The sequence below is a fragment of the Netta rufina genome (assembly GCF_964035555.1).
Source record: "Netta rufina genome assembly, chromosome: 18".
NCBI classification, from domain to species: domain Eukaryota; kingdom Metazoa; phylum Chordata; class Aves; order Anseriformes; family Anatidae; genus Netta; species Netta rufina.
In genome coordinates, this window is record NC_140142.1 from 5,155,202 (window position 1) to 5,180,420 (window position 25,219).

General features: G+C 51.1%; 1 protein-coding gene across 1 annotated transcript; it reads left to right on the forward strand.

Annotated features, from left to right (window-relative positions):
* Positions 1 to 10,370: 10,370 nt before the first annotated feature.
* On the forward strand, positions 10,371 to 11,285 carry LOC311216334 (olfactory receptor 14C36-like; the record flags this gene model as incomplete). The annotated part of the gene is made up of 1 exon (XM_084297878.1): positions 10,371 to 11,285. One exon carries the CDS (start codon positions 10,371 to 10,373, stop codon positions 11,283 to 11,285), a length of 915 nt encoding a protein of 304 aa, XP_084154004.1.
* Between the last annotated feature and the right edge of the window lie 13,934 nt (positions 11,286 to 25,219).

Sequence of the window (25,219 nt, forward strand, 5' to 3'; positions counted from 1 at the left end):
GCATTGGAAAAGCCAACCCCCTGTATAGTGACCACAGGCAGCAGGAAGAAAAGGTGAGTTTTAGTTGAGGGTGATTTATCAATCAGCGGAACAGAGGGTCCAATATGTAGAAGGGACCCTCCTCTAAGGGAAGTCTGCTGCCTTCCTGGGGCCTGGTTTAAGGACATCACAAGGAGGCTTCCCAGCTTGGTTCAACCCTCAGACAGTTACCAATTGCTCGTCCTACATCTGGGAGGAGAAGGAGTGGCAACGCATAGCCTGTGAGCAATCAAAAGGGACTTCAAGGATTTGGGATCAGGAACTCGGGTGTGCACGTCATCTTATCCTCAACTCTCCCTGATACTTTCTTGCCCTTTTTGTACCAATATTCCAAAAGGGCAATAAAAAAGACCCTAGCAACTACAGGCCTGTCAGTCTCAGGTCAGTGACTGGTAAAATTATGGAGAAGATTATCCTTGAAGTTATTGAAGTGCACCTGGAGGGCAGTGCAGTCATTGATCCCAGCCAACATGGGTTCATGAAGGGTCGGTCCTGTTTGATAAATTTGATTTCCTTTTATGATAAGATCACCCATTTAGTCAATCAAGGGAAACCAGCCGATGTGATCTTTTTGGACTTCAGCAAGTTTTTTGACATGGATTCCCATAGGATCCTACTGGACAAAATGTCCAGCATAAAACTAAACAAAACCATCATACAATGGGTGAGCAATTGGCTGATGGGCAGGGCACAAAGGGGTGTGGTAAATGCCGGTAATGGCAGACGGTCACCAGTGCAGTCCCCCAAGGCTCTATTTTAGGGCCAGTCCTCTTCAATGTTTTCATAAACGATTTGGATATAGGACTAGGTGTTTTGAGCAAATTTGCTGATGACACTAAACTTGGAGGAGTTGTGGACTGTTGAGGGTGGAAAGGTCTTATAGAGAGATCTGGACAGATTGGAGAGCTGGGCGATCACCAGCCACAAGAAGTTTAAAAAGAGCAACTGCCCGGTCCTGCACCTGAGACGGGGCAACCCTGGCTATACGTAAAGACTGGGCGACAAGACACTGGAGAGCAGCCCCACAGAGAGGGATCTGGGGGTTGTGGTTGACAGCAAGTTGAATATGAGCCAGCAGTGTGCCCTGGCAGCCAGGAGGACCAACCGTATCCTGGGGTGCATCAAGCACGGCATCGCTAGTCAGTCAAGGGAAATGCTTGTCCCGCTCTACTCTGCACTAGTGCAGTCTCGCCTCCAGTACTGTGTGCAGTTCTGGGCACCACAGTACAAGACGGACATTAAACTGTTGGAGAGTGCCCAGAGGAGGGTGACGAAGATGGTTAGAATTAAATTTGGCAAGAGACATCAAGGACAAAAAGAAGGGCTTTTTCAAATACATCAGCAGCAATAGGAAGACAGAAAAATGTGTGTGTACTGCTGCTAAATGAGGCAGGTGCCTTGGTGATGGTGGACACAGAGAAGGCGGAATTACTGAATGTCTTCTTTGCCTCAGTCTTCACTGTTAAGGCTAACCCCCATGCACTACCGAGCCTGGAAGCAAGAGAGAAAACCTGGAGGGAGGAAGAGTTTTGAAGAGGAATGGGTTAGAAGTTTTTTAGGCAATCTATGGGCCCTGATGGGATGCACCTTAAGGTGCTGAGAGAGCTGGCAGATGTGATTGCTGGGTTGCTTTCCATCATCTAACAGTGGTCATGGTCATCTGGAGAGGTCCTGGATGACTGAAGACTTGTTAATGTGATGTCCATTTATAGGAAGTGTTGTAAGGAGGAACTGTGGAATTACAGCCTCGGTGCCATTAAAGGTGATGGAACAGGTCATCTTGAATGCAATCGTAGCATCTGCAGGACAACATGGGGATCAAGCCCAGTCAGCATGGGTTCATGAAAGTCAAGTCCTGCCTGACCAACCTCATCTCCTTCTATGACTGGGTGACCCTCCTGGTGGCTGAGGGAAAGGCTATTAACATAGTCTACCTAGACTTCAGCAAGGCCTTTGACATGGTCTCCCACAGGATTCTCCTAGAGAAGCTGGAGGCCCATGGCTTGGACAGGTACATGTTTTTCTGGGTTAAAACCTGGCTGGATGGCCAGGCCCAGAGAGCAGTAGTGAACGGACTGAAGTCCAGCTGGCGACCAGTCATCAGTGGTGTTCCCCAGAGATCGGTGTTGGGGCGCATCCACTTTAATATCTTTATTGATGACTTGGACTAGGGAATTGAGTGCACCCTCAGTAAGTTTGCAGATGACACCAAGCTGGGGGAAAATGTTGATCCGACAGAGGGGAGGAAGGTCCTGAAGAATGACCTGGACAGGTTGGATCGATGGGCAGAGGAACAAGGGGTTGAGGTTCAACATGGCTAATTGCTGGGTCCTGCAATTCGACTACAACAAACCCATAGAATCACAGAATATCCTGAGTTGGAAGGGACCCTTAAGGATCATCAAGTCCAACTCTTGACACCGCACAGGTCTACCCAAAAGTTCAGACCACGTGACTAAGAGCACAGTCCAATCTCTTCTTAAATTCAGACAGGCTCGGTGCAGTGACCACTTCCCTGGGGAGCCTGTTCCAGTGTGCAACCACCCTCTCTGTGAAGAACCCCCTCCTGACGTCAAGCCTAAATTTCCCCTGCCTCAGCTTAACCTCGTTCCCGCGGGTCCTGTCACTGGTGTTAACGGAGAAAAGGTCTCCTGCCTCTTGACATCCCCTTACGAGGATGTTGTAGACTGCGATGAGGTCTCCCCTCAGCCTCCTCTTCTCCAGGCTGAACAGGCCCAGTGACCTCAGCCGTTCTTCGTACGTCTTCCCCTCCAGGCCTTTCACCATCTTCGTAGCCCTCCTCTGGACACTCTCCAACAGTTTCATGTCCTTTTTATACTGTGGTGCCCAGAACTGCACACAGTACTCGAGGTGAGGCCGCACCGGCACAGAGTAGAGCGGGACAATCACCTCCCTTGGCCTACTAGCAATGCCGTGCTTGATGTACCCCAGGACACGGTTGGCCCTCCTGGCTGCCAGGGCACACTGCTGGCTCATATTCAACTTGCTGTCTACCACGACCCCCAGATCCCTCTCTTCTAGGCTGCTCTCCAGCGTCTCATCGCCCAGTCTGTACGTGCAGCCAGGGTTTCCGCGTCCCAGGTGCAGGACCTGGCACTTGCTCTTATTGAACTTCATGCGGTTGGTGATCACCCAGCTCTCCAACCTATCCAGATCCCTCTGCAAGGCCTTTCCACCCTCATTCGAGTCCACAACTCCTCCAAGTTTGGTGTCATCAGCAAACTTGCTCAAAATACCTTCTATTCCTACATCCAGATCGTTGATAAAAATATTGAAAAGTTCCGGCCCTAAAACCCATGCAGCACTACAGTCTGCACAGAGGGAAAGGATCTAGGAATGTTGGTCAACACTTACCTGAACATGAGCCAGAAGTGTGCCCAGGTGGCCAAGAAGGCCAATGGCATTCTGGCTATTTTCAGCAGCAGTGTAACCAGAAGGACCAGGTGAAGGCTTCTCTCCCTGTACTCTGCTCTGGTGAGGCCACCCCTCAAGTACTGAGTACCTCTTGCTCTGGCCTGGGCAGAGGGACTGGCCCAGAGGGGCACAGGCGCTCTGTGCTAGGGCTCTGTTGGACCTGGCAGCAGGGGTGCCGGCATCTCACAGACCTCCATTTCCTGGTGCCGTGGCTGACCCTGGACCTGGGGCTGCTGGGGAGGCTGAGGAGCTTTTGTCCCAGCAGCTGCGGTGCCTTGTGAGGGGCTGGGGCTGCGGTGGCCATGCCCCGAGCTCTGCAACAGCCTGTGGCAAGGCAACCGTGAGTGTGGTTGCCACAAGCCCTGCCTGCCCTCCTCCTGTCACGCTCCGTCAGGCGGCTGCAGCAGAGGGGACCTCCAGCCAGCTCCTGGCTGGGCTCTGCCACCCGCCTCTCCAGTGCCATCCCTGCTGCCTTGGGGTGCTCTGTGAGGCGCAAAGTGACCTCACAAGGCCTTCTGGCCAGCACATCTCCTGTGTGACAGCCAGGCCACGCAACGGCAGGGACCTCACCACCACCCTTCCAGCCCCCTCCCCTCCCCTCAGCTGTGGCCTTGTCTCTGCTGGCAGGAGCGGCCTGAGGAGGCGCTTCCTGGCCTCCCCTTGCCTCCTGCCAGCTGCTGCCCACTTAGGCTCCTGGCACAAACATGGCCGTGCACCAAAACCACTGCTCGTGCTGCCTTTGCTGCCTTGCCCTGTCCTCTCCCTTGACTCCTTGTGTCTTCCACAGCCAAAGGAATCCCTTTGCTGTCACCACCCTGTCCCCTGCCCTGCAGGACAGCAGAGACAGGGCAGAACATGGTACACAGGAGCCTCGGAGCTTCAAGGAAGCAAATCCCAGAGCCGCATTTAGGTCTTGCACTTTGAACTAGACAGTGTCTGAAGGTGCCTTCCAACTGGACTGTTCCGTGCTGTTCAGGCAGATGCCCCGTGGTTGTTTCTCTCAGCATGAAGGGACCTCGGGACACTCTCTGCCCCATTGGCTTTCATGACACCCCTAGGGATAGCTGATGGCCTTTGTGCTCAGTCGTGTTCCCTTGCATACCATGTGCCCGCTGGCAGCAGCAGCAGCAGATGTTTCCTGTTCCCGTGTCTCCCCTGTACATGGACAGGCCCTGCTCTTCTCCTGAGCCACCCCATCTCCCAGGGAGCCTCTCCCAGGTAAGCCCGTATGTGCTGGCCTGGCCAGCCACTGCTGCAGCCCCTGGCCATGCTCCCCATAGCCCCAACTGGCGGTGCTGCTCTGCAGAGCCAGGGGGCTGTGGTGCCTGGGGCACGGGGGCACTATGCAGGGCCGTGCTGGGCAGGCTGGGGGGCAAAGCCAGTTGTTGGGGGCCCTGCCACTGACCGCCTCCCACATCTGTGGCCATGGGGTGCTCAGAGATGCCCAGCCTGGCTGAGTGAGGAGCCACTTTGGACTCTCTTCCTTGGGCACGTTCGGATCTGAAAGCAGCCCTGAACGCAGAAGTGAGCCTTCAGGCACAGCCCTTTTAGGAGAGAGATGATTCTCTGTAGGCCAGGTGTGTCACTGCCATGCCCACTGCCTGTCCCTGCCTGCAGTCCCAGCACAGCCCCACAGTAGCACTGGAACCAAGCCACGGGAGCAGCAAAAAAAAAAAAACTTTAATTGGATAAAAGGCACAATAAAATGCAGAATTATATTTCTTTCTGGACAACTTTTGTAATAAAAATGGGGGGAAAATAATCAGCACAAGAACATAAGACAGGCTTTGTTTATTATGCATACCTTTAAGAGTGATTTGCAGAACAGGGCAGGCAGCTTATTGCTTATGAAATACAGTTGGTCTTGAGTTTCCACACAGCATTCTTAAGTTCCTGATTCCTCATGCTGTAGATGAGGGGGTTCACTGCTGGAGGCACCAGCAAGTACAGAACTGTCACTACAAGGTCCAGGGTATGGAATGAGATGTAGGGGGACTTCAGGTGGGAAAACATGGCTGTGCTGAAATTCAGAGAGACCACAGTCAAGTGAGGGATGCATGTGGAGAAGGCTTTGTGTCGTCCCTGCTGTGAGGGCATCCTCAGCACAACCCTGAAGATCTGCACATAGGACAGAATAATCAAAACAAAACACCAACTCAGTAGCAAAAAAACAGCCATAGTAATTTGAATTTCCCATAGGTAAGATTCTGAGCAGGAGAGCCTGATGATCTGGGGGATCTGACAGAAAAATTGGTCCAGGGCATTGCCATGGCTGAGAGGTAAAGAAAATACATCGGCAGTGTGCAGTACAGCATTGAGAAAGCCACTGCCCCAAGCAGCTGCTGCCATGGTGGCACAGGCTCTGCTGCCCAGGAGGCTCCCATAGTGCAGGGGCTTGCAGATGGCAATGTAGCGGTCGTAGGCCGTAAGAGTGAGAAGGGAAAATTCTGCTGAAAACAAAAAGACTAACAGAAAGACCTGTGCAGCACATCCTGCATAGGAAATGGTCCTCATGTTCCAGAGGAAATTTGCCATGGCTTTGGGCAGAGTGGTGGAGATGAGGCCAAGGTCGAGGAGGGCGAGGTTGAAGAGGAAGAAGTACATGGGGGTGTGGAGGCGGTGGTCGCAGGCTATGGCTGTGATGATGAGGCTGTTGCCCAGGAGGGCAGCCAGGTAGATGCCCAGGAAGAGCCCGAAAGTCAGGAGCTGCAGCTCGCGCGTGTCTGTGAATGCCAGCAGGAGGAACTCAGTGATGGAGCTGCCATTACACATTTATCGCCTCTGAGCAAGGGAGCCTGTCCAAAAGAAAAAAAATGACAGTGTAAAATTTAATTACTTCTCTGACCAAAACCCACTGCAAGTCTCATAGAACACCTTACCACACAATAGTCTGTGCCGCTTTCTTTTCAGGAAGAGCTTTCTGCAGCTCCTTAGCTTATGTCTGGTTGTTGCTCTGAGGGTGCCACAACAAGTGTGGGGCTCTTCTGTGCGCTCTTAGGCAGTCAGTCCTGGTCTGCAGCAACACTTAGAAGGGAACCTGGAGTGATCTGAGAAGTCTGCTGGCAAGGGACATCTCCCTGTTTGCAGGTCATGAGAAGGTCAAATAATTCCCTAAGAAAAAACAAAGGTAATGTTGGTTCTGTCTGTACACTGAGGTGTGTGAGGTGCCTTATATCTACAGCAATGATCAAGAAGCCTTAGTCTTTAGTACTACTACTCCATTACTATCCCTCTGAAGCACCACACAGGTGGGAAAATGAAAGCAGAGAAAAGTGCACTGCCTTCAGGTAGGTCTTGCCTTGCAGTTTTGCTGTGCAGTGCCCTGGGGAGGTGTGGGGCTGTGAGCAGCCTGCCCCAGGCAGCAGGCTCTGGGCAGCAGCAGGACCCTGGCCTGCCGTGCCCTGCCATGCCGGGGGGGCTCCTTCCACCCGCAGCTTCTCAAGCATGTGTCAGGGACCTGGGAAAGTATCTGCCTGTTAGTTTGACTCCAGTGCCAGGGAAGCTCATGGAGCAGATTATCGTGACTGTCATCAGGCAGCACTTGCAGGGCAAGCAGGTGATCAGGCCCAGTCAGCATGGGTTTATGAAAGGCAGGTCCTGCTTGACGAACCTGATCTCCTTCTATGACTAAGTGACGCGCTGGGTGGACGAGGGAAAGGCTGTGGATGTGGTCTACCTTGACTTCAGCAAGGCTTTTGACACCGTCTCCCACAGCATTCTCCTTGAGAAACTGCCTGCTTGTGGCTTGGACTGGTGTACGCTTCGTTGGGTTAGAAACTGCCTGGATAGCCGGGCCCAAAGAGTCGTGGTGAATGGAGCCAAGTCCAGTTGGAGGCCAGTCACTAGTGGCGTCCCCCAGGGCTCGGTGCTGGGGCCGGTCCTCTTTAATATCTTCATCGATGATCTGGACGAGGGCATTGAGTGCACCCTCAGTAAGTTTGCAGATGACACCAAGCTAGGTGCGTGTGTCGATCTGCTTGAGGGTAGGAAGGCTCTGCAGGAGGATCTGGATAGGCTGCACCGATGGGCTGAGGTCAACTGCATGAAGTTCAACAAGGCCAAGTGCCGGGTCCTACACCTGGGGCGCAATAACCCCAAGCAGAGCTACAGGCTGGGAGATGAGTGGTTGGAGAGCTGCCAGGCAGAGAAGGACCTGGGAGTGATGGTGGATAGTCGGCTGAATATGAGCCAGCAGTGTGCTCAGGTGGCCAAGAAGGCCAACGGCATCCTGGCTTGTATCAGGAACAGCGTGACCAGCAGGGCGAGGGAGGTGATCGTCCCCCTGTACTCAGCTCTGGTGAGGCCGCACCTCGAGTACTGTGTTCAGTTTTGGGCCCCTCGCTACAAGAAGGACATCGAGGTGCTTGAGCGGGTGCAGAGAAGGGCGACGAAGCTGGTGAGGGGCCTGGAGAACAAGTCCTACGAGGAGCGGCTGAGGGAGCTGGGCTTGTTCAGCCTGGAGAAGAGGAGGCTCAGGGGCGACCTTATCGCTCTCTATAGGTACCTCAAGGGAGGCTGTAGAGAGGTGGGGGTTGGTCTGTTCTCCCACGTGCCTGGTGACAGGACGAGGGGGAATGGGCTTAAGTTGAGCCAGGGGAGTTTTAGGTTAGATATTAGGAAGAACTTCTTCACTGAAAGGGTTGTGAGGCATTGGAACAGGCTGCCCAGGGAAGTGGTGGAGTCACCATCCCTGGAAGTCTTCAAACGACGTTTAGATGTAGAGCTTAGGGATATGGTTTAGTGGGGACTGCTAGCGTTAGGTCAGAGGTTGGACTCGATGATCCTGAGGTCTCTTCCAATCTAGAAATTCTGTGTGATTCTGTGTGTGGGTGAACCTTGAGAATCTGCAGGATTTTGCCTAGAGAAAACTTTTGACTTTAACATGGAGAAGAGCCCAGTCCTGTACCAGAGGGAGAGAAACCCCACACATCAGGGCAGACTGGGACCCTGCTGAGTGAGCAGTGCCCAGGAGGAGGAGGGTCTGGGCACCACGAGGGATGCCATACGAGCTGTGGTGCCTGCTCACGAGGAACCAGGCCAGCTTCCTACAGAGCTGACTTACGAGGAGCATGGCCACCAAGTAGATCTGAGTTACCACGCTCAGCTCAGATCTGCTGTGACACCACAGAGATAAGGGTCTGCAGCCAAAAAGGAATGATGTGGAGGTCTCGGAGTCCCTAGCAAAGCCATGTATAGACAGGGTAGAGGGCTGTGACAAGGCTGAAAGTCCCAGCAGGACCAGGTCTTTGTGTCCATGGCTATGAATGTTGTCTCTGCCACTGACGCCCATGAGGAGACAGCTTATCATTAAAGCATCAGGGCCTCATTGTCTCCTCGCTGCCACTCATGAACCAAGCAGGGGTCGTACCATTCTCCTGCACTTGGCAATGCACATCCCCATCTCCTAATGCCCCACAAAGAGCCCTGAGCCAGGTGTGACTGCTAAGGATCTCCCTTCCCAGGGGACATGGGTCAAGGCCTGGCCCTTGTGCTTGCTGACACACATCCAGTTTTCCTACACATCAGTGTCACCTTCACATTGCCTTTGTCTCCTTGTCCTCACTGCCACCAGGGTTCTGCTCTAACAAGCTCCAAGGGAGGCTGTGTCAGTGCTGGCCCTCAGGGGGACACTGCAGGAAACTTGCCTCTGACTTGGACTTCAGCAGAGCTGTCTTCAATTGTCTCTGAGTGCCTGAGGTTCGTGAGCTCATCAGGAAAGCCCCCAGAGGGTTGACTGCATTGCCTTGGGCTGGTGCTGTGCTGCTGAGCTGGGCCGGGCTCGTGGGACAGAGAGGGCTCGTGGCAAGAGGGCCGTGGTGCAGAGAGACAGCTGTGCCCAGGAGCAGCTCCTCTGCACAGCGCAGCAGGGCTGGGGGCTCTGACCGCAGCTGGCACACAGAGAGGAGAGAAGGAGAGAGGGCTTGGAGGCACTGAGGAGCGCAACAACAGAGGGCAGCGTGTGGCAGGACACATCTGCAGGCTCTTGGCATCATGAGGCTCTGGCAGCAGGGCGATGCAGGTGGGGTTGCCAGAGGGGTCTTCTACAGCTGGCACATCTGATGGCTGATAGCATCTGTTGGAATGGGTCTCACTCTTCTTGTAATTTGGACTAGGAGAAACTTAAGAGAATGGCATTTATGAATGGGCATTTCAGGAGGAATACTGAGGCTTGGTTAGTCTGAAGAGAAAGGCTTTTTTGGATTCTTTGCTTTAAGATTCTTGCAGTGGAGGGGAATCTGAGTGAGTGTGAGCACACAGCTTGTGCAATGGGGTCTGTTAGCATGAACAGGGAAGAGATATGGGGACAGAGAACCAGTTCCCAGCAAGGACATGGGCAGGCAGTGAGAGGGAGCTCCTGCCAGAAATGCTGTGTGAGGGAGGGCTCAGGCACTTCCCTGGGACAATCGCTGCTCTTCTCTCCCACCAGCACAGGGCAGCTGAGACCAGAACGGATGGACAGACTGGCTGTGCTCTCTGAAGTACACTCTGCACTAGAGGAATAGTATCTGTGACTCTGAGGATCCACAAGGCTTTGCTTGTAGTGCAGCAGGAATGACAGTATAGAAAAAAGAAATTGCCACAGCCCTTCTCTGCCATTCGGTGATTTGGGAGTAAAAATTTCTTCATATGATGAGTTAAATTGATCTGACAATACCCCATGTTCCTCTTAATTTTTTATTTTTTTTTATAGGTAGGGACTGTTAACTACACTGCCTGCAGAAGAGTCCCCTGTTCCCATGGACTACCTTAGGCAGCATCCGTCAGGGCTCATGAAATGAACATGCCGAATGTCTGCTTAAAAGGCCAATATTGAATCAGATATCAACAGATAATTGTGTTGTATTTTCTTATTGCCTTTTCCCTCCTTGGGAGAACCGCATGGCCAGAACCAGCAAATGCCCAACATCAGCTCAGTGAGTGAGTTCCTGCTGCTGGCATTTGCAGACACGCGCGAGCTGCAGCTCCTGCACTTCGCGCTCTTCCTGGGCATCTACCTGGCTGCCCTCCTGGGCAACAGCCTCATCCTCAGCGCTGTAGCCTGCGACCACCGCCTCCACACCCCCATGTACTTCTTCCTCCTCAACCTCGCCCTCCTCGACCTGGGCTGCATCTCCACCACTCTGCCCAAAGCCATGGCCATATCCCTCTGGGACACGAGAGCCATCTCCTATCAAGGATGTGCTGCTCAGGTCTTTCTGTTTGTCTTCTTGATTGCATCAGAATTTTGTCTTCTCACTGTCATGGCCTACGACCGCTACATTGCCATCTGCATGCCCCTGCACTATGGGAGCCTCCTGGGCAGCAGAGCTTGTGCCCAGATGGCAGCAGCTGCCTGGGGCAGTGGCTTTCTCAATGCTGTCCTGCACACGGCCACTACATTTTCCCTGCCCCTCTGCCACGGCAATGCTTTGGACCAGTTCTTCTGTGAAATCCATCAGATCCTCAAGCTCTCCTGCTCAGATGCCTACCTTAGGGAAGTCGGGGCACTTGTGTTTAGTTTTTCTTCAGCCTTTGGTTGTTTTGTTTTCATTGTTTTCTCCTATGTGCAGATCTTCAGGGCAGTGCTGAGGATTCCCTTTGAGCAGGGCAGGCACAAAGCCTTTTCCACGTGCCTCCCTCACCTGGCAGTTGTCTTTCTGACTATCAGCACTTCCATATTTGCCTACCTGAAGCCTAAATCAATCTCTTCCCCATACCTGGACTTGGTGGTGACATTTTTATACTCGGTGGTGCCTCCAGTATTGAATCCTCTCATCTACAGTATGAGGAACCAGGAGCTCAAGAAAGCCCTGTGGAGATTGATGATTTAATGTGTTTCAGGAGAATAAGTGCTCAGTCTGCTTCTGCAGATGAGTCTTAATGTCACTCATTATAGGAACAGCCTATATTCTGTTTCTTTTTGTTTCTGTGTGTGCATTTTATTAACCGATTTCCTTAGTTTTAGTTCAGTTAATGTTACCCACTAAAATGATATTGGTCATCCCAATTCCACTTTGGTATATATTTTTCAAGTCTAGCTCAGCAACTGTACACAAAGATCATGTCTGTCTGTGTACTTCAGGAATGAGCTTGCACTGCCTGGTCTGTGTGCAGGGGTGCAGAGGAAAAGAGTCCCATCCCAGCAGCACGGCCAGGGAGCACCAGCGCCTGGGGCATGCAGAGCTGCTCTCTTGCCACTGCCGCCCTGTCCTGCTGAGCCCTGCTGGTGGGGTCAGGCCTGGCTGCTCCTCTCACTTGGTGCCAGTGCTGCTGTGGGGCTGTGCTGGGACTGCAGGCAGGGACAGGCAGTGGGCACGGCAGTGGCACAGCTGGCCTCCACTGCAGCACTTCCCTCCTAAGGGGGGATCTCCTCCGAGGTGGACTGAGCAGAGCTCAAGTGCTCAATCTGGTGTGAGCAGGCAGAGGAGAGCTCTGCAGCCACAGGGCATGCAGCAGACTCAGCAAAGGAGCCTGGGGAGTGATTCCTTGCAGCCCTGGGGCAATGGCAGTAACCTCATGAGCTGGGTCTGCCTCCCAGCCTGCCCAGCACGGCCCTGCAGAGTGCCCCCGTGCCCGGGCACCACAGCCCCCTCACTCTGCAGAGCACCACCGCCAGCTGGGGCTGGGGCTGGGGCTGGGGCTGGGGCTGGGGCTGGGGCTGGGGCTGAGAGGGTGCTTCCCCTGAGTGTCTGCTAGGCCAGCTTCAGGCTTCCGGACATGAGTGTGATCTTCACTGTGCACAAGGAGCTGACAGACCGCCAACAGGCATGGGGCTGGAACATTGTCTACAAGGTCCCTCTTGCCATATCACCTCCCAGGACTGGCACGGAACTGGCTCCTGTGCATCAGAGAGGCTGGGAGCCCAGCAGGTGTGCCATGAGCTTGGAGGATCACAGCCAGATTATTTCCACCTGGGCAGCTCCTGGGCAAAAAAGGCGGTGTTTTGTAGGTGTGGTATTCTTTGCTCACTGGTGCATCAGAAACACTAAGTCCAGCAGGAAGCAAATGGCTGTTAAATGGCATGTGAGGTGAGCTCTTTCTGAAGCAGCTGACAGGTCACCCTTGACTCCTGGCTGGGATCTGTGCCTTTAGGCTCACATCTGCCAGTGTCCATGGTAGGGCAGCAGAAGGCACTTGCTGTGCATGTAGTTTCTGAGATCGGCTCTTTCTAAGTACCTGGTAGGCCCCATAGTGGAAGAGGTCTGTCCTGGTTTCAGTTAGAACAGAATTAATTTCCTTCCTAGTAGCTGGTGGAATGCTGTGTTTTGGCTTAGGATGAGAAGAGTGCTGATAACACCCCGATGTTTTAATTGTTGCAGAGCAGTGCTTATACCAAGCCAAGGACATCTCAGCCTTTTGCTCTGTCCTGCCAACAGGCAGGCTGGGGGTGCAGTAAGAGCTGGGAGGGGACAGACCCAGGACAGCTGACCCAAACTAGCCAAAGGGGTATTCCATACCATCTGACGTCATGCTAAACAATATATAGGGGTGGCTAGCCGGGGGGAGGGGGCCGGACTGCTCGGGGTTAGGCTGGGCATCGGTCAGCGGGTGGTGAGCAATTGCATTGTGCATCACTTGTTTGTACATATTATTATTAGTAGTACTATTATCACCATTGTATTATTATTATTATTATTATTATTATTATTATTATTATTATTATTATTATTTTATTGTTATTATTATTTTCCTGTCTTATTAAACTGTCTTTATCTCAACTCACGGGCTTCACTTTCCATTTCTCTCCCCCGTCCCAGAGAGGGAGGGGGAGGGGGAGCGAACGGCTGTGTGGTGTTTAGCTGCCAGCCGGGTTAAACCACGACAAGGTCTTGGATAGGGGTTGTCATGTCAGAGGTGTCAGCTTTTGCCTGAAGTCATCCTTTAGGACTGCTTTCAGTTTTCTACACAGAGGGGGCCACTGCCTCCAAGATGCTTGGGGCAAACTGAACCATGCATGAGGGTTTGGAAAAAGATAGCCTGGGTGCACAGAAGCCATTCCGTATCCAAACGTTGGAGGCAGGAAACAAAATTTTGGGGTGGTACAAGAACTGCTGGGCACATTGTTCAGGGTTCATATACAGCCTTTGAGTTATTTTCCATCCTGACTTAGGTGCCATGTCAGTCTCAAGAAAGGAGTACCCAACAGATATGAGACAGATACTCTGAGATCATGAAAGCCATCAGAAAGCTGCCCCTAAGAAAATGACTGATATGGGGAAGTCAGGAGAAGCCTGGCCAGGAGAGATGTGAGATTTGAGGGAGGGGAGAGATCAGCAGAAATTAATGATTTCTGTGAGGTTCGAACATTCAGGCAATGTCGATTCTGCTGTAACGCTGGCTTAAAACAGTCATGTAAAGCCCTTCCCCTACTTTAATCAGTGACATTAATCCCCAAACCTAAATGCTACTCCACACCCTGACAGGAATCCACTACTCTTATGCCTGACCTCAAAGTATCCCTTCAAGCCAAAACACAGCCTATAGCCGCTTTCCTTTATCTTTACTCTCTCACTCACCCTGATCTGATCAGCTTGTGGGCCACAAGGAGGAGATGGGTGGGGATGCTCTGAGGAGCTCAGCTCTGCCTCAGCATCTCCTGCCCCAGCAGCAGGAATGTGACTGTGGCAGGGACTGTGAGGTCACTTCTGTCTCTGCACTTGATAGGGCAGCAGCGGGAACGTGTCACAGAAAGGGACTGTGAGGTCACTTGTGCCTGGAGGTGGCAGGTCAGCCTTGACTTCTCCCTGGGATCTGCACTTTTGGGCTGACATCTGGCAGTGGCCCTGCTAGGCCAGCAGAAGGCATCTGCTTGGCATGCTGACTGGGGGATCCCCTCTGCCTCCAGAGCCAGGAGGATTCAGGCAGAAAGAAGGCCCCAACATGGGTTGTCCTGTCCCTTCTGCTTGAGTCCATGACTGGGCAGCAGCAGGCACAAGGCTTGGCTGTGTCTAGCCAAGAAGCTGCAAGGCCAGCAGCAGGCCCATGGCTTGGAAACTGCTGCTGAGGTGACTTGTGTCTGGTAGGCTGAGAGGCCGCAAGGAGCCTGATGGGTTGGGATGCCTACTTCAGGAGTGGTTTCCACCCTGATGGAGCTTTCTGCGGTAGTAGAAAAGATCAGGAGAGAAAAAAGTGCCACAAAGTGTTCCAGGAAGGCTGGCACTGGTCACAAGGAGGAAGATATATCCCTCAAAGGGTCATTCTGTGGTGCCAGAGGTCACCCTCTGATCAGACCCTGGCTTTGTGTTTCAAGGAACAGCTGGGGAGGGCTGACGAGACATTGGTGAAAGTAAGGCATGAGAGCAAGATGGTGAACAGAGATGTGTGTCTCCAGACTTCAAGAAAATAGGACAATATCTGGGACAGTATTGGAAAGGCTGCAGAGAAGGCAGAGGGTGCTGGTAAAAAGGGAAGGCCCAACAGCCTTGAAGGTTTTTCCCCTTGGCAGTAGCTTATGAGGAGAGATGTTATACTCATTGCAATGGGGCCTCATTGATTCCTTGCAAACCTATGCAGCAGCTCAGAGGTGTCATACCAGTGTTCTTCTCATGGCATCACACTGCCCACCACATCTCACAGACCCCAGGAAAAGCCTTGAGCCAGACATGGTGGTGAAAGATCTCCCCTTCCAGTGGCTGGGGTCAGGCCTTGGCTCTTCTGCTTCACTAAAACCAACAAAGACTTTTCTCAGCACAGTGCTTTGCTTGTCTGCAACAATTATCTACCTTAACTAATCCCTGGGGAGGCTTCGTTAGTAACAGCCCTCAGTGGGGCCCATTAATACTCCAAGTCACTTCAGCTTTTCCTTCTGACTTTACTTTCTCTAGCAGTTGCATCATTGTCCTCTCAGTACCTGAGCTTCATAGACTAAGCGCTACAATACACCATGGAACTCATTAAAATGCAGAAATTCCTAACATCTCTTCCATAGTTTTCTTTAAGGTTTCACGCCTTGTGCAGCTAATTGCAGAGCTTGCACAACATAGTTAAGGGAAAAGATTTCACAAAGCACATAATAAAAATATTTTCTTGTTTCAAAGGCTGAATTTTGTTGCATTTCAGTTTTGAGCATCATTCTCCTATTGCTATTCATCCAGGGTGACTTCTTTGGAGACCTCCATAGGGAGGAAGAGCAGAGTCTGGAGGTCTGACACCTTCACTGCCAGCAGTGGTCTTTGTCCCTGTAAGTGCAGCCCAGCCCAGCACATGAAACCCTTTCTAAAACAAGTCACGTTTTTTTGGGGGGGGGGATAAAATAAAATAAATAGAATAAAACTGAAAAGAAAAGAAAAGAAAAGAAAATTGAAATGACCATTGGAACCAGAGAAATTCAGATTAAATATTAGTAGGTACCTGGTCATCCATTGTCTCTCTTGGGTCTTCTGTAAAAAACTCAGGATGAAAAGTAAAGACATTTACTTTTTTTACCCTACTCTATTGTCCAGTCAATAGAGTAGGGCAGTCCTACTTCCTGTGCTGTAGATGCAGAAGGCAAAAAGAATTGCATTGTGCCTTACACTACCCAAGTATGTGTAACCCAGAACAAGTCTTACAAGGAGCAGCTGACGGAGCTGGGCTTGTTCAGCCTGGAGAAAAGGAGGCTCAGGGGTGACCTTTTTGCTCTCTACAGCTACCTCAAAGGAGGCTGTAGCGAGGTGGGGCTTGGTCTGTTCTCCCACGTGCCCAGTGACCGGATGAGGGGGAATGGGCTAAAGTCGTGCCAGGGGAGGTTTAGGTTGGATATTAGGAAAAACTTCTTTTCTGAGAGGGTTGTTAGGCATTGGAATGGGCTGCCCAGGGAAGTGGTGGAGTCACCATCCCTGGAAGTCTTTAAAAGGTGTTTAGATGTAGTGCTTAGGGATATGGTTTAGCAGAGGACTGCTTAGTGTTAGGTCAGAGGTTGGACTAGATGATCTTGGAGGTCTCTCCCAACCTAGATGATTCTGTGATTCTGTGATCGTCTAGGCAAACCTTCTTCTATGAACAGGGACAATTTCCATTAGATTATGTTGCCCAAAGTCACCTGCCAACTGGCCTTGAACTAGGGCTCACCTATCTGTGTTAGAGTTTAAGCAACGGTTTGTTGGGAGGATTTGGTGTTCTGCATCGGTTTTCAGGTCTGTGGCTGGGGTATGGACAAGCTTCGTGGTTTATGGTTTTCTTTAGGTCTGCCAAGAAGTCATCTAGGGTTAAAGAAAGTGTTTTAATGCTAGTGTTAAGGGAAGGGATTAGGATGAGCAAGAGAGTAAAGGTAAGGAAAGGGGCTATGGGCTGAGTTCTGCTTGAAGGGATACTCTGAGGTCAGGTATTACTGCAGTGGATTTCTGTCAAGGTGTTGGAGCAACATTCAGGTTTTGGGATTAGGGTTACTGGTCCAAACAGGGTAAGGGTTTTACATGACTGTTTTAAGCCAGTTTTAAAGCACCATCAATATTGCATGAAACCTCTTACCTCTACAAAATCGTTAATTTCTGCTTCCCAAGCTCCTCTTCCCTCCCCTAAATCTCACTTCCCTCTTGGCCAGGCTTCTCCTGTCATCCTCATATTGGTTTTCTTATTGGGATCAGCTTTCTGATGGCTTTCATGATCTCAGAGTATCTGTCTCACTCTGTTGGCTACTCTGTTCCTGAGACAGAAGTGGTGTTGTAGTCAGTAGGGAAAAGGGCACAAAGTTCTGTAGGAGCATCCTGCACGTTCCCATCCACTCCACACCTCCACAAAAGTGTACATCTTATGAAGAAGCATTGGTTCCAGAATGACTCCTATGGATCCAGGGTAACATTTTGCAGGCCTTCGTGCAGGATTTACCTCCTCTCAGGCATCTTGGAGGCAGTAGCCACCCCTAAGGAGAAAACTAAAAACAGTTATGAGATATGAGTTTAGTCAAAATTTGAGATCTCTGACATGACAACCAGAGGTGCTGCTCTGCAGAGCGAGGGAGCTGTGGTGCCCAGGGCACGGGAGCACTCTGCAGGGCCATGCTGGGCAGGCTGGGAGGCAGACCCAGCTCATGGAGTCACTGCCATTGCCCCAGGGCTGCAAGGAGTCACTCGCCAGGCTCCTTTGCTGGGGCTGCTGCGTGCCCTGGGGCTGCAGAGCTCTCCTCTGCCTGCTCACAGCAGATTGAGCACTTGAGCTCTGGTCAGCCCACCTCAGACAGGCTTTTGGTCCGTGGGCTCCATTCACTGCTGTCTCCTGGGCTCACGCTGGCCTGACAGAGGAGGCCAGAGAGTGATTTTTTGCAGGCCTGGGGCAATGGCAGTGATATTTCCTTGTTTCTCACGGCCTTCTCACATGTCTTTCTCATAACCCTTCCCACTGCCCAGCACTGCCTCCCAGGTGGGAATAAGTCAACCTTCAGAAGGGCCTTTGGGCTTCCTTCATCATCCTGGTGCTTATTAGGATCTTCCTGACTCCCCACAGAGCTCAGAAGGAGCCTTCTTGTCCAGTGTGTGGACCTGCATTGGCTCTGACTGTGACGAAGTAATTCTCTGCAGAGCAGCCCCTGTGGTGCTGTGTTTTCAATATGTGACCGTTATGGGTCTGGCTGGGACGGAGTTAACTTTTCCTGTAGAAGCCCACACAGTGCTGTGCTCTGCTTGAGTAGCTAGAACAGCACTGGTATCACGGTTGTGTTTTGTCTACTGCTGAGCAGTACTGTCATAGCATCAGGAATCCCTCTAATCGTCCCTCCCCAAAGAGCCAGCAGGCTGCGGGTGCACAAGAGACAGAGAGGGGACATCACCAGGGCAGCTAACCTAAACCAGCCACAGAGATATTCCATACCATATGATGTCACACTCAGCAATAGAAGGTGGAAAATGGAAGGAGAGGGGAGAGGTGAGCTCCCGTTATGAAAACGACTGTCCTCCTGAAAATAAGCTCTATCTATTGAGGCCCTGTTTCAAGGAAGTGGTCAAGCATCACTGTCACAAATAGTTTTGCTATTTTTTTTTTTTAAATAACGTCTCTCAAAGGAGATGGGAATGCACTGCAGCTGAGACCTATGAATTTCTGCTTGCTTCTTTATTGTCTATAGCTACACAGAAAGCCTGGCTTTAGATATACATGAGATAATTATGAAAAGTAAAGAGATAAATGAACAGGTAGGAGGCTAACATGACATTAATTAAATCGACACCACAACTTGGAGAACATATTTATCAAGAAAAATAAAACCAAATTGCTTTCCTAACTGTTTCTGAGATAAACTCAGAACGTAAAGGCACATTATTTTTTTTTTAAAGAAATATGTATTCAAACAATTTCCTCAGTGCATCCTTGAGCTCCTGGTTCCTCATGCTGTAGATGAGGGGGTTCACTGCTGGAGGTAACATGGAGTACAGAAAAGATACTGCAAGGTCCAGGGATGGGGAGGAGAATGAGGGGGGCTTCAGGCAGGTAAACATGATAGTGCTGACAAACAGGGAGACCACGGCCAGGTGAGGAAGGCACATGGAAAAGGTTTTGTGCCGGCCCTGCTCAGAGGGCATCCTCAGCACTGCCCTGAAGATCTGCACATAGGACACCACAATAAAAACAAAACAACCAAAGCCTAAACAAAAGCTAAATGCAATAAGTACAACTTCCCTGAGGTAGGCATCTGAGCAGGAGAGCTTGAGGATCTGGGGGACCTCACAGAAGAACTGTTCAAGGACATTGCCTTGGCAGAAGGGCAGGGAAAATGTGCTGGCCGTGTGCAGGACAGCATTGAGAAAGCCACTGCCCCAGGCAGCTGCTGCCATCTGGGCACAAGCTCTGCTGCCCACGAGGCTCCCGTAGTGCAGGGGCTTGCAGATGGCAACGTAGCGGTCGTAGGCCATGACGGTGAGGAGGAAATACTCTGCTGTGATAAAGAAGACAAACAGAAAGACGTGTGCAGCACATCCTTTATAGGAGATGACCCTGGTGTCCCAGAGGGCATTGGCCATGGATTTGGGCAGAGTGGTGGAGATGGATCCGAGGTCGAGGAGGGCAAGGTTGAGGAGGAAGAGGTACATGGGGGTGTGGAGGCGGTGGTGGCAGGCTACGGCGCTGAGGATGAGGCCGTTGCCCAGGGGGGCAGCCAGGTAGATGCCCAGGAAGAGCGCGAAGTGCAGGAGCTGCAGCTCGTGCATGTCTGCGAATGCCAGCAGGAGGAACTCACTCACAGAGCTGATGTTGGGCGTTTGCTGGTTGTGGCCATGGGTTTCTTCCAAGGAGGGAAAAGGCAGTAAGAAAATACAACAAAATTATCTGTTGATATCTGATTCAATTTCAACCTATTAAGCAGACTTTAGTCAGGTCCATTTCATGAGCTCTGACTGATGTTGCCTGAGGGTGTCCCTGGGATCAGGAGACTCTGTTGTGGGCAGTGTAGTTAACAGTCCTTACCTATAAAAAAAAGTAAAGAGGAACACGGGGTATTCTCAGATTATTTTAACTCTTGATATGAACAAATTGCTGCTCCCAAGTCCCCTAGCAGCAAAGAAGCTCTGTGGCAATTTCTTTTTTCCATACTGTCATTCCTGGTGCAGTACAAGTGAAACCTTGTGGACCCTCAGAGTCGCAGATACTATTCCTCTAGTGCAGAGTGTACTACAGAGAGCACAGCCAGTCTGTCCATCCGTTCTGGTCTCAGCTGCCCTGTGCTGGTGGGAGAGAAGAGCAGCGATTTTCCCAGGGAGGTGCCTGAGCCCTCCCTCACACAGCATTTGTGGCAGGAGCTGCCTCTCACCGCCTGCCCATGTCCTTGCTGGGAACTGGTTCTCTGTCCCCACATCTCTTCCCTGTCCATGCTAACAGACCCCATCGCACAAGCTGTGTGCTCAGACTCACTCAGATTCCACTCCACTGCAAGAATCTTAAAGCAGAGAATCCAAAAAAGCCTTCCTCTTCAGACTAACCAAGCCACAGTCTTCCTCCTGAAACGCCCATTCATAAATGCCATTCTCTAAAGTATCTCCTAGTCCAAATTACAAGTAGAGTGAGGCCCACCCTGACAGATACTATCAGCCATTGGATGTGCCAGCTGTAGAAGACCCCTCTGGCAACCCCACCTGCATTGCCCTGCTGCCAGAGCCTCACGGTGTCAAGAGCCTGCAGATGTGTCCTGCCACACGCTGCCCTCTGTTGTTGCGCTCCTCAGTGCCTCCAAGCCCTCTCTCCTTCTCTCCTCAATGTGTGCCAGCTGCGGTCAGAGCCCCCAGCCCTGCTGCGCTGTGCAGAGGAGCTGCTCCTGAGCATGTCTCTCTGCAGCGCTTGCCAGGAGCTCCCCTTGTGCCCAGGAGCCCAGCCCAGCTCAGCAGCACAGCACCCGACCATGGCATTTCTTGCTCTGTGCCCTTGGGCTCCTTCGAGGTGTCCCCAAGGCCTCAGGTCTGACAGCTCCCGAAGGCAGCAGGGTCTCTGCTGAGGTGTGGTGTTTGAAGCACACTGAACACATCACCAACTGCCCTTCTCTGAACACAGGGGAAATGACTTTTGAAAGGGTGATTAGTGCTTTTAAACTGTGGTTGTCAAACATGATGTGCTTTAACCTGGCAGGCAGCTCGGCACCACATGGCTGTTATCTCACAACCACCCCTAAAAAGACAATGGGTTGAAATGCAATACAAGCTTTCAGAAGGATTCGGAACATTTGCTTCCCTTTCTCAAATACTTCTTCTGCTGTGGTGCCCCATGTGATTATGACACCAGCATGCTGGAGTTGTTCAGGAGCTTCCCTGTGTTCTTGAGCACTCTGGGTCAGCCCATGGCAAATGGTAGGGCTGTGTTTCCAGCCCTGGCGCAGTTGATTACAGGTGGACAGGACACCCCTCCATGTGAAAGCAAAGTGTGGCTTGTGTACTGCTGTGAAAGGGATGGACAAAAATGCATTAGGAATATTAATTGTGGCATAGCACTTGACTGCCTTTGACTCCAGTTCATACTGAATGAAGTTCTAGCATACCCGGCACAGCAGCAGCCAGTGGTGGTGGGACTTGATTCAGGCCACAGAAGTCCATCGTTATCTTTGACTCACCATTAGAATTTTGCACTGTCCATATGGGACTATTAAAGGGTGAGAGAGTCTTATTGATCAGTCCTTGGCTCTCCAGTTGATGAACTAGCTCATGCAGGGGAATCAGGGAGTCTCTGTTACTGTAATACTGCCTCAGGTGCACGGCTGGTAGTGATTGGCACCTGCTGCTCATTGGCCATCAGCACCTCCAGAGCAGAAGGGTCCTGTGAAAGAGTGGTCAAGGTAGACACAACTGGTTAATGTCCTCCATCTCCCAGGCAGCTATGCCAAAAACCCACCAGTGAAATTTGGATCTTGCAAGTACCCTCTTTGAAGCAGTCTATGCCAAGGATGCACAAAGGCTCCAGGATAGTCTCAGTGGGATGCTTTTGCCACTCTTTCCCTGTGAGACTCACTTCAGCCTCCAGCACTGTTAACTGCTGGGATCCCCCTGTCACTCCAGAAATACAAATGGCTTCTGGCCCTTGATGACATCACAGTACACTGTGCACCGCTGTCCACTAGAGCCTGATTCTGCTGTGGGCCTGATGTGCCAGCCATTAAATCCTTAAAGTCGAATAGCACACAATTGTCTGTTTTCTCCCCCTGGCTTGAGGCAGGATCTCTCTAGTCCTGCTCATAGTATTCATTAGTGTGTCTGGAGGACTATCTGCTGGAAACTGGAGAAACAATATTCTCAGAACACCTTTTTGCCAATATTTTTCCTTTCACTTCTTGTAGCTGTGCCTCTAGAATGGCGGTAGATTTTTCCATCCCTTTTTCTTAGGGCTTATAGGGTTATCATCATGGGGGACTCCCTTCTGAAAGGGACAGAGGGCCCAATATGACAACTGGGCCCAACCCACAGACTTCTCACGGAGAAGAGACATTGCTAAGAAAGTTAAGTGCATGGTACAGCCCACCGGCTACTACCTGTTACTGGTCTTTCAGGCTGGAAATGAAAAGGTAGCAAAGAGAAGCCTGAGAGCAATCAAAAGGGACTTTGGGGCTTTGGGGAGACTACTTAAAGGATCAAGGGCACAGGTTGTGTTTGCCTCTGTCCTTCCGATAAGGGGGGATCAATGCTGACAAACAGACTCATCACATTAATACATGGCTTCGGGACTGGTGCATTCAACAGAACTTTTTTTTCGATCACAGGAAAGTCTATGTGACACCGGTTCCACTGGCACCAGATGGGATGCACCTCTCTCAGAGAGGGGTAAGGATTTTGGCTCAGGAGTTGCCAGGGCTGATAGATAGGGCTTTAAACTAGAGTCGAAGGGGGAAAGGGATAAAACCAGGCATGCTGGTGATGAGCTGGTGATGGTGCACTAGAATCAGAGGGACTGTGTGCCAGTGAGGCCTTTCGGTCAGCTCCACAAGGTGCTGCATGCAATGAAGTGCATTTGAAGTGCTTCTACACAGATGCATGCAGTATGAGGAATAAAATGGATGAGTTAGAAGTCTTGGCCCAGTCCCACAGCTACGACATCATTGGCATAAGCAAAACCTGGGGGGATGAGTCCTATGGCTGGTGTGCTGCAATAGATGGCTCCAGGCTCTTCAGGAGGGACAGGCAGGGCAGGTGAGGAGGTGGGGGTGGTGGTGATGTATGTGAAGGAGGGGCTAGACTGTAGGGAGCTTCAAGTTGGGGATGGCAAAGTTGAGAGCCTCTGAGTAAGGATTAAGGGATGAACAAATGAAGGGGATGTCATCGTGGGAGTCTATTACAGACCACCCAACCAGGATGATGACACCGATGAATTATTCTTTGAGGAACTAAGACATACCTTGAGATCAACTACCCTTGTCCTTATGGGGGAATTCAACTTGTCAGAAGTTAATTGGGTATATCACACAGCCAACACGAGCAGGTCCAGAAGGTTCTTAAAGCACCTAGATGATAACTTCTTGGTGCAGGTGCTAAGAAAGCCAACCAGGAAAGGTGCCTTCCTTGATCTGTTGCTGGAAAACAGAGAGGGTCCTGTGGGAGACATGGCAATTGGCGGCCGTCTTAGTCATAGAGACCATGAAGCAGTTGAGTTTAAACTTTTTTGGTGACAGAAGGAAAACTGCCACCAAAACTTCAGCCCTGGATGTGGGGAAAGCAGACTTCAGGCTGCTCAGGGAACTAGTCAGCAAGGCCCCTGGGAAGCTGCTTTTGAAGGTTTTGGCATCCATCAGTGTTGGACAGCCTTTAAGCACTGCCTCCTAAAAGCACATGATCAGGGAATTCCAAAATATTGGAGGTCAAGCAGGCAGTGCAGAAGGCCGGCCTGGCTGACCAGGGATCTTCTTCTGGAGCTTAGGCATAACAAGAAATTGTATGGCTGCTGGAAGCAGGGTCAGGCAATGTGGAAGGAATCCAGGGACACTGTTCGCGTTCGTAGGGAAAAAAATTGTGTGGCCAAAGCTCAACTAGAGTTGAAGCTGGCCACATCTGTGGGAGACAATTCAAGATGTTTTTTTAGATATGTGAACAAAAAAAAGGAGAACCAAAGAAAACATAGGTCCTTTACTTGACGGGCAAGGTCTCCTCACAGACGAGGACATAGGCAAAGCAGAGACGTTTAATGCTTTCTTCACCTCTGCCTTCAATGCTGATGATGGGCTTTGGGACCCTGGGTGCCCTGAACTGGAGAACCATGCCAATGTGAATGACAAACTCCCAACAGACCTTGAGCGTGTGCAGAATTTCCTGCTCCACCCGGATCCATACAAGTCCATGGGTCCAGATGGGATCCATCCCAGGGTGCTTAAAGAGCTGGCTGATGTCATCGCATGACCTCTCTCAATAATTTTTCAATGGTCTTGGGAATCTGGAGAGGTCCCAGTAGATTGGAAGCTGGCAAACGTTGTCCCAGTTTTCAAGAAGGGCAAGAAAGAAGACCCTGTCAACTACAGGCCTGTCAGTCTCACATCAGTTCCTTGTAAAATTATGGAGATTATCCTAGGAGTTATTGAAGCGCACCTGGGAGACAAAGCAGTCACTGGTCCCAGCCAACATGGGTTCATGAGGGGTAGGTCCTGTTTGACAAATTTGATTTCCTTTTATGAGAATATCACCCATCTAGTCGATCAAGGGAAACCAGCTGATGTGATCTTTTTGGATTTCAGTAAGGCTTTTGACACAGTTTCTCAAAGGACCCTACTGGACAAAACGTCCAGCATACAACTTAACAAAAACATCATGCAACGGGTGAGCAATTGGCTGAAGGGTAGGGCACAAAGAGTTGTGGTAAATAGGGCCACATCAGGCTGGTGGATCGTCACCAGTGGGGTCCCCCAAGACTCCATTTTAGTGCTAGTCCTCTTCAATGTCTTTATAAATGATTTGGAGGTAGGACTAGAAGGTGTTCTGAGCAAATTTGCTGACGACACCAGACTTGGAGAAATTGCAGATTCTGCTGAGGGTAGAAAGGCCTTGCAGAGAGACCTGGACTGATTGGAGAGCTGGGCAATCACCAACCGCATGAAGTTTAACAAAGACAAGTGCTGGGTCCTGCACCTGGGATGGGGCAACCCTGGCTATACATACAGACTGGGTGATGAGATGCTGGAGAACATCCCCACAGAGAGGGATCTATGGGTTGTGGTTGAAAGGAGGTTGAATATGAGCCAGCAGTGTGCCCTGGCATCCAGGAGGACCAATCGTATCCTGGGGTGCATCAAGCACGGCATTGCTAGTCGGTCGAGGGAGGAGATTGTATTGCTCTACTTTGCCCTGGTGTGACCTCACCTTGAGTACTGTGTGTAGTTCTGGGCACCACAGTACAAGAAGGA